The 13,211-nt window shown below is 45.4% G+C and overlaps 1 protein-coding gene across 1 annotated transcript; it reads left to right on the top strand.

The window, feature by feature from the left end:
- Positions 1-8,112: 8,112 nt before the first annotated feature.
- Positions 8,113-10,131, top strand: LOC113567344. The gene is made up of 3 exons (XM_026994863.1): positions 8,113-8,413; positions 8,520-8,734; positions 8,975-10,131. The coding sequence occupies exon 3, from the start codon at positions 8,979-8,981 to the stop codon at positions 10,017-10,019; it is 1,041 nt and encodes a 346-aa protein (XP_026850664.1). The 5' UTR covers positions 8,113-8,413; positions 8,520-8,734; positions 8,975-8,978; the 3' UTR covers positions 10,020-10,131.
- Positions 10,132-13,211: the final 3,080 nt, after the last annotated feature.

Raw genomic sequence — 13,211 nt, 5'->3', positions numbered from 1 at the left:
TCTCCCCCTCCCTCCCGCTGTAACCGTATTTCTGTGGCAGCTCCGAGAATAATTCTCAATCAAGTGACATTGTTTCTTTATCTATTTTTCCTATTTTTTTTTCTATTTTTGCAAGCGGCTGTAACCTCGATTTCGCCATCAGCAAATGAGAGACAAAATTATTGATTGTGCCCATTGTTTCCTGGTTAGCACTTGCTGCCGATGGAAATGGAAATAGAAACGAGAGCCCATTATGTAGCATTCCCATCAGCATTATGCTGTCATTTATTTCGGTCAGACTTCCACCCAGCCTCAGATGTTGCTCCATTGAGCTAGTTGCCCTTTTCTGGAATTTTTTCCACTTACCACCTATAAATAAACGGCGGCAGAGTCGGGTCATAAAGGTTAATATGTGGGCGAGCATGGGCATGCCAAGGACAAGGGGACCGTGGACGTTGACAGCTGTTACGGCCACATGCCGCAACTGAGGTCATAGGTCAGGCCGGCCTATGCATATGGATGTGGAACAAATCGAAAGGAATTCAGAATTTCTATGCAAACATTTGCCAAAAAGGAAATCGGAGGAAAAGCGAGCGCATTTGGTCTCAAATTGCTAGAAAAAAAACGCTAGTCAACATACAAAAAATCATAAATAAACATTTAGAAGGAGGAGGAAAATGGTTTCAAAAGAATACGAAAATGACTTCCAACGAACGGAAAAACGGTTCCGCAAAAAAGAGGATCGAAGTGCAGATTCCCTAGCACAAAAAACTGTTCCCAACTTGTGACTATTTTCCCATCTAGCAGATGTGCTAATGGACATTTTCATGCCAGATAAAAAACAATGCTCAAGGACACGTATCGCGGCCCTCAAACGTCGCGTCGAAGGGCTCATGAAATAGGCATAAATCAAACGAGTCGCGTTCCGTCTGGCAGCAGTTCGTCCTGGGACTGCGGGCGGCCCGGAAAATTCGTCCTAATGAAAAATGAAGCCGAAGTAATCATCAGAAAAAATACGTGTAAGAGCAAGAGCAAATGGAAAACAACTTTCGGGCTGCAACGGAAATGTAAATGCCAAGTAAACTGTGACGCTCTGTGTCCCGTCTTATTCTTTTCGCATTTGGCAACGGAAACTTTTTCCCGACTCCGGCTCCATCCCCAATCCTGCTGGCCTTACTTCTGGGTTGGTATAGATCCAGATCCAGATCCAGATCCCTCTCCCTTCCCTTGGCTGTTGCCCTTTTTGTCCACACTCGGAGATGAATTTGTCTGTTGCGCTGCCGCTGCCGCTTCTGCCGCTGTCGCTTCTGCCCTGTCGCTTCATTATGCGCAGTGCCAGCAAAGTTTGTTTGCACTTCTGTTCCTGTGCCCTCCTTCCACTGTGCTATTCCACCACTCTGCCACTCGCTTCCCGTTCTTCTAGAGTTTTGTTTTGCTTGCCCCAAAGTGCTGCGCCTGCGATTATGCAGCAAAAACTTTGCAGCGCCGCCATTTTGCATTGCAAAGCGCGGGCAACTCAAATTGGGTTGCTCAAGAGTTTTGCCGGATTGATGTTGCCCCAAAAGCATTACTGACTGACAGAGGAAGTGAGAAAGCGAGCGAAATGCCACGAGGGGGGTTGGAGATTTGCTGGTTCCAATGACAGTGCAGTGCAGTGCAACTGCCAGCATTTTTCCGCTGCATTTTCCAGCAAAGTTGGCTAATTCTTAAGTTGCTTAAATATGTGCAAACATTGCGCGACAAATGTAATTCGTCTCCTGGCATTGTGGCAAGGCTCCACTGTCCTGTGCCCCCCCCATTTAGCTTAGCCAAGTCCCACCACCCTCTGGAGGTTGGTAACTTTTGTAGTTGCGGTCCCATCATATTAGAATGCAGCTCCATTCTCTGGTTGAACTTTTGCCACTGACGCTCTGCAGAGTCTGGCTGTTTGCTCTGGCTTTTCCTGCTTTTCTCCCTCTCTCTCTCTCACTCTCTCCGTGGCTTTTTTGTCTCTATCAGGGACTTGGTAGTTATTGTTGGACCTCTTGTTGACGGCAGAAGTTATTAAAGCTGCAGCCGCACTTTATTATTGTGAAACAAAACCCCAAACAAGAAGTTTGTCCCTCGGTTGTCCCGGGTGCTGACATGTGTGTGTGTGTGTGTGTGAGCGAGTATCTTCTGTGTGCATGCAGGCAATGGATGTATTGTGTATCTTTCAGATTGTTGACACAACTTTCTGAGCTCTGGCAGTATCTGCTCTGTGATATACAAACTACAGAGCCCCTGCTATCCCATCTATTATGGGTATATGGTTTACTATGCACTGGCCAATATCAGCACCCGGCCCCAAATCGATTATTTTAGCAATTATTATAATTTTCCCCAACTGTGATGGGCTGGAAAATTAAATTTCCTCCCATCATCCCACCATCCCACCGTCCCGCTACTGCTTTTCATTTTCCACTCGTACAATACGAAAAACCACACACACATGCCCACATGCACACGTGTGTGTGTGTGCTTTAGAAACATAGAAATAAACATATAGCCGCAAGTGACCTAATAACATTAGGGGAGACATTTGAAGTCCCCTCCCGACGGCCTGTCGTGTTGTCAGTATGTCAACCAGCTATTTACATGGCCCAGCACAAGTGTATATCTTCTCTGTGTATTTTGGATATAATGGTATTGATTTTTCATTTGACACATGAATCTGGGTCCGAGCCCCAGCCCCAGCCCCAGCCCCAGCCCCAGCCACTTTTCCACAGGAAGTTATGTGCCTGAAGGCACGGGTGGGAGGGGGAGCAGTTTGTGGTGGTGTGGCCGGTGCAGGTGCAAAAGTTGCATTACCAAAAATCGCATTAAAATTCAACAGACTAAATTATTGCTGGCACAAAGTCAAAATGTTTGACACTTAATCCAATTAAAAATAAATTTTACATTAGCGCTCAAAGCCAAATTGTGGTCCCCGTCGAAGTTGGGCCTGACATGCGATTAAAGATGTACAAATTGTATGGCTTTGAATGTGGTTCTGATTGTTCACATCCAATGTGAATCCCAGCTCTAAAAATGTCACTAAATATCAATTACTGAGGAGAAAAGTAAATCAAGTGGGGATGCTCCCATTCGGACACTGCTTGATCTGGCAGATACAATATATCTAATGGGACTTTCATGTGGATTTGGCTTTCTCAATAAATTCATGTGGCTTCTGTATGTCAAGCAGTTAAGCACTCCATCAGACCCATGCGGCTTGACGGATTAGGACATCACATAGGACATCGCATCGATGACAATTGATTGGATGGGGGTGAGGGAGGACGATATCCTTTTTTTAAGTTTGTTGCGGTAACGATCTGATAAAGTGGGTCGTAAAAATGTTCTCCCATAAACAAATGCAGCTGCCAACTTCACAAAAAATATATACCCCAGGGAGAAAAGGGAAAACAAATAAGAACAGTTTGATGGACAATGCAAATTCATTCCGGGGTGGCTGTACATTTATTCCATCCGCACAGATGTGCTTCCACGTTGTTTCCATCACCGTTTTGATGGCCTCTCCATAGAGTGCTCAACTAATAAAGATTCTTTCTCGAGTGTTAAAAAATATCACGTGTTGAGGATAAAATGCGTTTATGGGAGAATACAAAAAAAAAGATATGGAATGGTCCAACTTGTCATGCGGAGCGTGAAAGCCAACTACAAAGTGTTTATGACTGCCTCCTTTTTATAGGCCAACCTCAGCCGGGGATCGTCCTAAGCCAACTATTATAAATAAATCATCATTTGCTGAACGCGCGGCACATACACCCCCATGCCCTATGTACATATATATTTGATGGGGCCTATTACTTTTGGGCGTTGTTTGGCTATTTCGACTGCAGTTTTCGGCCAAATTGTTGGGGCTTTAATTAAATCAACGTCAAAACGAGAACTCCGTGTACAGTCCAGAGGCAGGAAGTCAGAGCAGAAGACATACATTGACATAAAACTTAAATTTTTAATGCCATACTTGTGCCCGCCCATCCGTTTGACAGTGGCTCCCTCTCCCCGTTCCAGGTGTCTTATTTCAGGTGCAAGACACATAAAAAATAAATGAGCTCAGAGCTGGAAAAAAGAAAGCCGGGGAAGAGAAAAAACAAAACAAAAACAAAACCAGGCAACGAGGAAAGTACAAAGCGGATCGGTATGCAAAGTAGCGTTAGGCAAGTGGAAAGCCACGGCATGCCGCAATTGTGTGGCAGATGGGGGCACCATCGCACATTTTGTCACCCAGACGCGTAGCTCGCAAACATTTTTTATGGCAAACAAATTTTGTTGCTCTCTCCCTCTTTCGACGCGCCACAAAAACAGAAAACGAGGCAGGGAGTCGCTGCGGAAAAGGAAATGAAAAAGTACTTAATGCGCCAGAAAGCGGAGTGTAAGGCAATTTACACAGCAAAGGGAAAGGGAGTGAAATATGACGGAGTAATGGAATTTGAAACCAAAATATTTTAAATACAACTAACAAACAAACAAAAGTGATTCAATGGAAAGCCCTAGAGGTTTTCGGGCATAACCAAGGTCCATGAATGCTGCGTCTATAAATAGTTCCACAAATTGAGAACCCTCAGCGGCCATTGCCTTACCCTTAGCTCCGGCCTCAATATCGCCCTCGCACCACAGCATTCCCATGGCAACTTTGTGGCTGCGGCGGCGGCGGCTTCCCAAGTCTCACAGCCGCAGCTCAGCCTGGCTCCTTGGGGCACCCACTCCTTGACTTGCTTGACTTGCCGCAAAAGTTGGCGCGTGAGTCAAAAAAATTAAATGTTATATGGAAGATTTGTGTGCTACGTTTGTGCCGCGCGAGAGATGGCTTTAGAGTGGGGCAACGGTGCGTATGAGTGATACGAGGCCTCTCAAATATGCACACAGCGACAGTGCGGTGTAGAGGCGGTGGCGGTGAAAAGTTTAACGGCTGCGTGAAGCGTAAAATACATGTGAAACGAATTCCCATCAAATTGATTGGCCCCCGCCCACAGCGCGGTTGGTATGTTTGAGGGAAGGAGCATAAAAATCTACATTATTAAATTTCATTTTAATAAATTAAATGCAAGAACATTAATATTTGATTAAGCGGAAGTGCGCCAGAGTCGGTAATGTAATTACAAGGAAACCGCTTCAGGTCCCTAATTGGACAAAGGTTTTGGCGTTTACAGGTGAAAGCCGACACATTATTGTGTTCCGAAATGCTTAACGACTTGAATGAAAATATTTCTTTGGATGTTAATGAAGCTGAAATTCGTTTTAGAACGTTGAATATTGAATTAAAGATAAAATACTTGGGAATCACAAGATTCCCCAATGTTACCCATAATTATACATCCGTTCCTATCTGTCTCTCTCTCGCTCTGAGAATATCTCTTAATGCACAGGAAGCAAGCACAAAAACAAAGAAAGAGGGAGAAGGAGAGAAAGGAAGAAGAAAGACCAATCCTTAATCCCCAGTTGTCTTTCCCACTCCGCAAACTCCCCCCAGGGATTCCTATTCGTATTGTTGACTCTGCCGGAAATTAAGCGCACCGGCGGGAGGAAGTCTGCCCTAATGTACTAAAGTGAAATAACGTGTATGCCATATCTTGGAACATGCGGATGACAGTACACAGAGCTACAGATACACCTATACATACACCTGTACATATATATAGAGGTAGGTAGTGATGGTAATGCAAATGCAAATAAGGCTAAAACAATATCAACAAGTCCGGACGAACAAGACCATAAGTGCAGGGCCAAAATGTACCTGACTTTCGGCTTACATTTGTCCCAAATCAGAATTGATTTTCATTTGATCTGGCAGCAACGAAAATACGAATACTGTAGCTCTGAAAAATTGTCTCTTTCGGAAGAAAAACTCTGCCTATGATAACCTTTTGCTGGAGGGGAAAAACTTTCGGGCCGCCGCTATGCCAATCATATATGAACGAAAGCATAATTTTTTCTGTGCGCCGATAAAAACTTTGCCCAGCGACACAGAGTCAGGTCAGGGGAAGGAAGAGAGAAGCGAAGGCACAAAAAAAGAAGCAAATATGAAACGCGTTGTGGAAAAACTGTTTTTGGGTACAAAAAAGGCGACATATAATTGGAAAACTTTCGCCAAAAGACGATGGCGACAAGGCAAAGTGTGAAGAAATATTTAAGTTCGCTCAAGTGGCGTGAACTAAATTGAAAGCAAAAGGAAAGAAAATGGAAAACGCTTAATGGGAAAGGTGGTGGAAAGGGGTAGGGTAGGGTTCGGGGCAGTTACTTGACTATTTATGGAATTATTGAAATGTCAATTACCTTTCAATGGTTAATCAATACCGAAAAGGGGAAAACGAATGGATATTCTTTTGGAGTTCTGCCTATGTACACACTGATATGATATTGTTTCTCGTGTATATATAGGGATAAATGTCGCTGAATGCATAATTCAATTGACTTTTATGGCCGTGCTGTGGGCCCCAATCCCATGATTTACGCCATTGTTTGCCTGTGCATATATTTTCAATTGAATTTTAATTGAAATTATGACAATTCGAAGCGAACCCCTTACTGAATCGTTATGTGCTTTGTTTTGCCAACTCCCGCGCTTTGTTGGCCATCATTTCAGTTGTGGTTTGGTGACAAGGGCATCTACAATGGCCAACCATTTAGCATTTTAGAATATGCATTGTTTGCCCACAATTGCCCCACTCGCCAGGCCCCATGGGATGTTGCCAGCAGGGGGCGAGGCTCCCTCAAAGGGTGGTCACTCACAAGTCAAACACGATTTAAAGGGAGAGAAACCGCTCGGCTAATTGCAAGCACTTGAATTTTCCGGAGAGATGCCTCAAAAGTTCGGCATTTGATGGGAAATTTTCCAGAATTGAAAGTGCCAACAGAATGCTGTTGGTTTTCATTAGAGTTTTCCCTCTGGCATAGTAGTTGTTGTCGTTTCTGCTGTATAAGTAAAGCAAACAAATAAATAAAATTGCTGCCACAACCAGAGCCATGCCAGAAGAGCCCCCATTCCCACATAAATGTGAGGGAGGGGGTTCCATAAATTTTGATATATATGCGAATTTCTCTCCACTGGGGTCTGGGCTTTGTTTTTGTCAACCGAATGGCATTTCCCTGGCTTCATATGTGGCTGCTGCTTTCACAGCAACCTGCCGGCCATTTGCATTTGTTTTTTATCCAAAATTTTCCCTCTTTCTGTCTTTCTCTCAGCTTTAATTAGATTTTTTTCACTGTGCACACGTGAGGGTGCGTGTAAGTCCATTTACATTTATTAACTTCACTTGCCTTTGATGGGGTTTACATAAGTACATATGTATGTAGGTTTGTGCACTTTTGGTTGGTAATTCCACTTAGTGCGGCCTGAAACTGAACTGGAGGGGTAGCTACTAGCTATGCAACACTTTAAGCTTTGTATTCCTGCGGCACATTCATTTCGATGGCATGCACCCTCTGCCCTGACATGCAATTTGCGCGACCAGTCAGCAGTCACTCACTCAGACGATGGAGGTGCCACGAGGAACTTTAATTGCCCGCACACGTTTAGCGGGGTGGAAGGGAAAAAATTACACTCGCCACAAATGTGTTTTCACGCCTCCGGTTGCCTGCCCCCAAGCACCTGCAATGGCTCAACTTTGCCACGAACTTTAGCCACAGCTCGACTTCAGACTGACTTTTGCCGAACCTTGCGTACACGTCCTTGCCACAGCTAGTACCGATTTCGACTGAATGCACTGGGGCACGGACACGGACACGGGCCTGTCTGATTTGTTTGTGCCTCGTGTGGCGGTCGTGAAGCTTCGTGTGGCAGTCTCGGCTCTCCCCTCGACGGCCAGGACTAGGCCAGAGAGAGCCAAAAGCTCTTTTAGTACAAAGAGTAAGCGCCCCCGAATATCGTAAGTCATATCGTAGGCCAAAGAGAGAAGCGGAAAGGAAGGCGCTCTTTGCCGACTGTGTTTGCTTTGGGTTAATCCAATATTTGTTCACTATGAACAGATCTAATGTGCATCATTGATGCATTGCCTGTTCTGTCAAGTCCTATAGATACGAGTGACAGTACTATCGAGGTATAGAATATCAGAAATCATAGTCACAGAGTATTCGGGAATATTTCCAAATTCCACTTTCGACCCACTCAACCCAGCATACACAGACACAGCCATACGCGTGTCCTCCCGTGTACGGTGTGTACGTGTACTTGCTTGTGGCATCCACCAACGCTGCGGTTTCATTTGGCCAACCACAAAATTCTTTTAAAACCAAATAAGAAACAGAGGAAACTAACTTGAGCTTGAGCCAGGAAAAGCCGAGCAGGTCGGAAGAGGCCAGCGGCAGGAAATTGTTAACCTTTGGGGATATCAAACATTTACGATTGCGTGGCAGTGGCAGAGGCAGTGGCAGAGGCAAAAGCAGAAACAGAAACACAGGAACAGGCACAGTAAGGGGCAGAAGCAACATTTAAGTTTTTATCAGCACAAAATAAAGTTTTGGTTTACGGATTGTACACCACTCCCATTCCCTCCATTCCCTCCATTCCGATCCAGATCCCATAGTCCACTGAGAGAAGCAGCCACAAGTGCCCGTGCCCGTGCCCGTGCCCCAGACGAAGAGGGACTTTCCTTGTGCTCTTGATTCTTGTGTACGCAGAGAAGTTTCCTCCTTTTCAATTTTGTGTTTTTCATCCGGAGTACTTTTGAGCAGCTTAAATTTCTGTTTGTTTGTGGTACCGAAGCGGCACCATTAAGTTTCTGGCCTTCAGGTGAGTGCTCGAGTGTTCGCTAGCTGTTCAGCTAATCGCGGATTAGTTTTCAGTCCAGGCCACACACCACACCACACCAATCCGATGAATGGCAAAGCGTTTGGCGCTGGCAAATTTGCTCGGCCCGCCGATCGTTTGCTTAATGCACATACACACCCACACCAGCACCCATACCAGCACCCACACATACACCCACACCTACACCCATGCCTACAGCCACTGATGCACCCATACTCACAGCATAATGAACAAAACGAAGAAGAGCCGTAAGTCCGCTAAGAATTCCGGGCCATCGGACCCCACTGGCCAATCAAACAAAACCAATGCGAACGGTATTGGAAGCAACAATGCCGGGAATCAGAATATAGCTGGAACAGAGCAGGGGGAACAGTCTACCAGCGATGGCGTTCCGTTCATTCTTGTGGATGCAATGCCTTTGACCTACTGTCCCCCGACTGTGGCTGACTTGGACCAAATAGAGGCCAAGCGAATGGCGAAGGTAATAGCGGAGTGTGACCGATTGCTAGACCGCTTGGAGGACACAACGCCACCGCCTGAGCTGGACATGCCAAGCACAATGACCGAGAAAGACGAGGAGTTCTTCCAGGAAATGCAGGAACTGCGCATATTTGCGAAGGAGACGAAGGAACAAGATGGAGAAGAACGTCCTGGCATCAGCAGGCAGGGCACCTTCCACATTGACAGATTAAAGCCGACACTTAACGATCGGAGGCTTGGAGACGAGCCGTCGGTCTCCTCTACAGAATCAATGAGGATTATCAATCATATTGGGGATCAGCTCATGCAGCTGCAGCTCCTAAAGGAGCAGCCGTTGGTGGAGGGAAACGTCTACTGCTTCTTAGTGAGCATTAAGCCAGAAGGTGGGGCATCCAATTGCTTCGTGCGGCAAATCGGATTACCCGTGTCCAGTTTGCAGCCAGAAACGGAGTCCGTCGTGCAGTCAGAAACAGAGTCCATCGTCCAGCCAGAAGAGGAGTTACTCGTGCAGCTAGAAAAGGAGTCCCCCGAGCAGCCAGAAAAGAAACCGCAGTCTGTTAGCTCGACGGCTAGGACAGATGCCTACAGTAGCAATGCGGTCCCAAAATTACGCGATCCTTTGCACACCCAGATGCCGGTCTCCAAAGCTGAGAGACCTCCCCCAGGTCTGACAATTGAGGCGGCATCCGAGGCAAAGACGGACACCATTGCTGCTCCAAAGACCAGTACAACGCGCTGGAGGCAATTAAACAAATCCAGATTTGGATATCTTCCAAAGAAGAACTGAAGCGAACAACTCTCTTAAAATTTAACGGGATCTGGGATAGATATGCGGTTCAATTTCATCATAAACAACAATAAACAAAATAAACATAACAAACAAACATATACGAACATAAACCAACATAAACAAAATAAAAAAAGAACAAAAAGAGATTGAGATTTGATATCCGTTTCTCCGGCCCATAGCTCTGTTCCCAGAATACACTGGGCTATGGCTATGGCTAGGGCTAGCGCTGGGACTGGGGGCTGGGGGCTGGGGACTGAAGACTGAGGGCCTTGTGTAATTGCATAATGGCGTCCAACTCGGCCACGCACTTTCATTGCTCATTTCCGAGGTGCCCTCGAGTGCATGGCTGTAGCTCATTTCGTTCGGTTTCTGCAATTGTGGCAAAAGTGTTTTCAACTTTTCTCTGTCATTCTGCCTGGAGGTCGAATCTGAAGTTCGTCCCCGGTCTGCGGTCTCCGGTCTCCATCTCCATCTCATACGTATATGTCCGAATTCCCTTCCAGTTGTGGTAGATTTCTGAAAATGCCAGCCAAGTGTTCGGCCGCTGCCAGACGGCAGCAGTCGGTGCCTGTCCGTGTCTGCCTCTTGTCATTTGTCGTTGGGCACAAATTGCAAGATTGACTGTTGCTCGAGTGGCACGGTGGCAGGGTTGCAGCTGGGGCAAGAGTTTTCATTAGTTTTAATTAAATCCCAAATAGTGTTTCCATGCTCCTCTCTATGTGTTCTTTGAGGCTTTTTCAATGGGTTGCCCCCACAAAACCGAATTAAAAACACATCAAAATTAATGACAATTCCTTCTGCTCCTGGAGGATTGGCTCCACTGCAGTCGCGCAGATGGGGCGCAGCGGCTACTCCCACTCGAAGTGCGGACATTTGTGCAATTTATGTTGCCTGTTTTGTTTTTGTTTTCTGGCTTGCATGTTGTTAAATAAATTTCATGATTTACTGCCGCCCAAACGGGAAGCGCGAACAACGGAAAAAAGTGACAGTTTCCAGTGGCCGCCACATTGTTTCTACAGAGTTGTCGAGTGGGAGTCCGCGGGGGCGGACTGGTCTGTCGCTACATAAAATTTGCAATTAGATTTGGCAAAAAGGCAGCCACAGCATCCGCGCCTCGTTCCCAATTCTATTCCCCAGGCACTCAAACCCCAAGCCCCCCTCCCTCCTCCAAATATTTAATGCAGAAAGTTTAATCGCAGTGGCTGTGGCAGCTGCAGGGGCAGCTCCATCTCCACCAGAGACAGTCGCGGCGCATTTCCGGCATTTGTTGGTTTTTAGACTGCATTTCCCGGAGCCATGTATAGCAACAGGACATGGTCGGAAGGGTTCGTGCATGGCTGACATCATCAAATTTGATGCTTGGCTTTCAGCCCCGTTCCTGTTCCAGGCTTCAGGGGCTTAATCGGTGGCCTAGTCCGGACAAGGCCTTACAGGATGTGGACGCACTTTCACTGCGGCCACCAGCCTTTGAGCGGACAAGAAATTGAATTAATTTTTGATTAGCCAGTTCTGCCAGTTTCTATATAGTTTCCAACAGCTCCACACAGGCTCATACCTTTACCTAGCACATATACACACATACATTTATACCAACATATATCCCTTTGAGGTCGGAGCTCTCACGGAAAGCGTTGGTTTGATGTTTAGGCCTTTTTTTGGTGACCGCGTTTGAGCGAACTATTTAGGTTGTTACTTGGCTTTCGAGTGTCCTGAAATGTTCTGAAGGTACGCTGAAGAAAATCCTTCTAAGGATGCCATAAGAATCTTTAGGGAAATTCAATCAGGAATTTAAGAGAAGTTTATTTCGATTTTCTTAAAGGGACTTGGAACCAACACAGGGCACTCCCGTGAGTATATAAGTAATATAAATTTACCACACGATTATAGCATACAACAATAATTATGAAATAAATTTGCTCACACACAGCTGCCACGAAATGTAAATGGAAACAAGCTGTAAGAGACGCCACCAAGCGGCACTGAATCCTCGGCCACGCTTACAAATGCATTCTCGACTAGTTGAGCACTTGATCAGCGAGAGTGTACCCCACACTTCCACCATCCATTTCACTAACTCTTTCTTCTCTCTCTCTCTCTCTCTGTCTATGTCTATGTGTATGTGTGGGTGACAGCCAGATTAATAAAATTTATTATCATTGCGATAGTGGCAAAACAAACTGAACGCCGCCCCACACATCCCACAAGTATTTATGTGCCCAGCACTAAAACCAGCAGGGAAAACATATCAAAATGAAGTAAAATTCATTTTACAACATACGAAAGAGGGAGAAGCAGCGTGGGAGTCAAAGAAAGAGATGGACAGAGAGATAGACAGAGAGAGACGAGAGCTCAGGCTCAAATGCAAACTGAAATTGCAAATGCTTTTGGGCTGCCATCGAGTGCTCAGTGCTCAGTGCTCGGAGATCCTCCTCCATCAGGAGACCCTTCCAGAGTTGAAGGCTGAAGGCGATGGCAAAAGCAAAAGCAAAAGCAGCAGGGAAACGGAAGTTCGACGCCCAAGTGGCAGTCGCGATAATAGCGCCCTGCCATGTGCGCTAAAGTATTAGCATATAAACATACACACATGCACACAAACAGAAAGAGAGAGGGTAGCTGAGAGAGAGAGAGAGAGAGAGAAGAGTACTAGCACAAATGCGAGTGTGAACGAAGTAAAACTTTTGACTGCAACGGGCGTCGCTATCAGGAGACACATAAATATCAAAACGCAAGCGGGACTTGAGAACTACACTGTAAGAAAATAGATAAATGTGTGTCAGATTTGAGGAAAATAATATAAGCCACGAGATATTAGAATAGGTAATGGGCCTTTTTCATTGAGACAGCGATATTGAACTACTCTTATCCCTATTTGCCTATTTGTTAAACAAATATCTTAAATTTATTTTTTTAGCATTGATAACTATTTGATGAAACTATGGGAATTATAACTTGAACAACGCCGAAGCACTCCCACAATTACAAACATGTATTAGACCGTGAAGCTTTTACACAGAGAATAAGTGATCATCGCAACAATTAACATACATATATCATATTTTGGTATTTTAATTTCCATAAAAATAGCTTGTAACCAATCGTTTTTTCATATGCTTTACATACATCATTGATCAGTCGCAGCTTAAATGTAAATATACACATTTAATTGGACAATCACTCGCTTCATTAACC

Source organism: Drosophila persimilis, unplaced genomic scaffold, assembly GCF_003286085.1.
Source record: "Drosophila persimilis strain 14011-0111.01,24,50 unplaced genomic scaffold, DperRS2 tig00000000-arrow-pilon, whole genome shotgun sequence".
In the NCBI taxonomy this organism is placed as follows: domain Eukaryota; kingdom Metazoa; phylum Arthropoda; class Insecta; order Diptera; family Drosophilidae; genus Drosophila; species Drosophila persimilis.
This window is presented reverse-complemented; position numbering and strand designations above follow the sequence as displayed.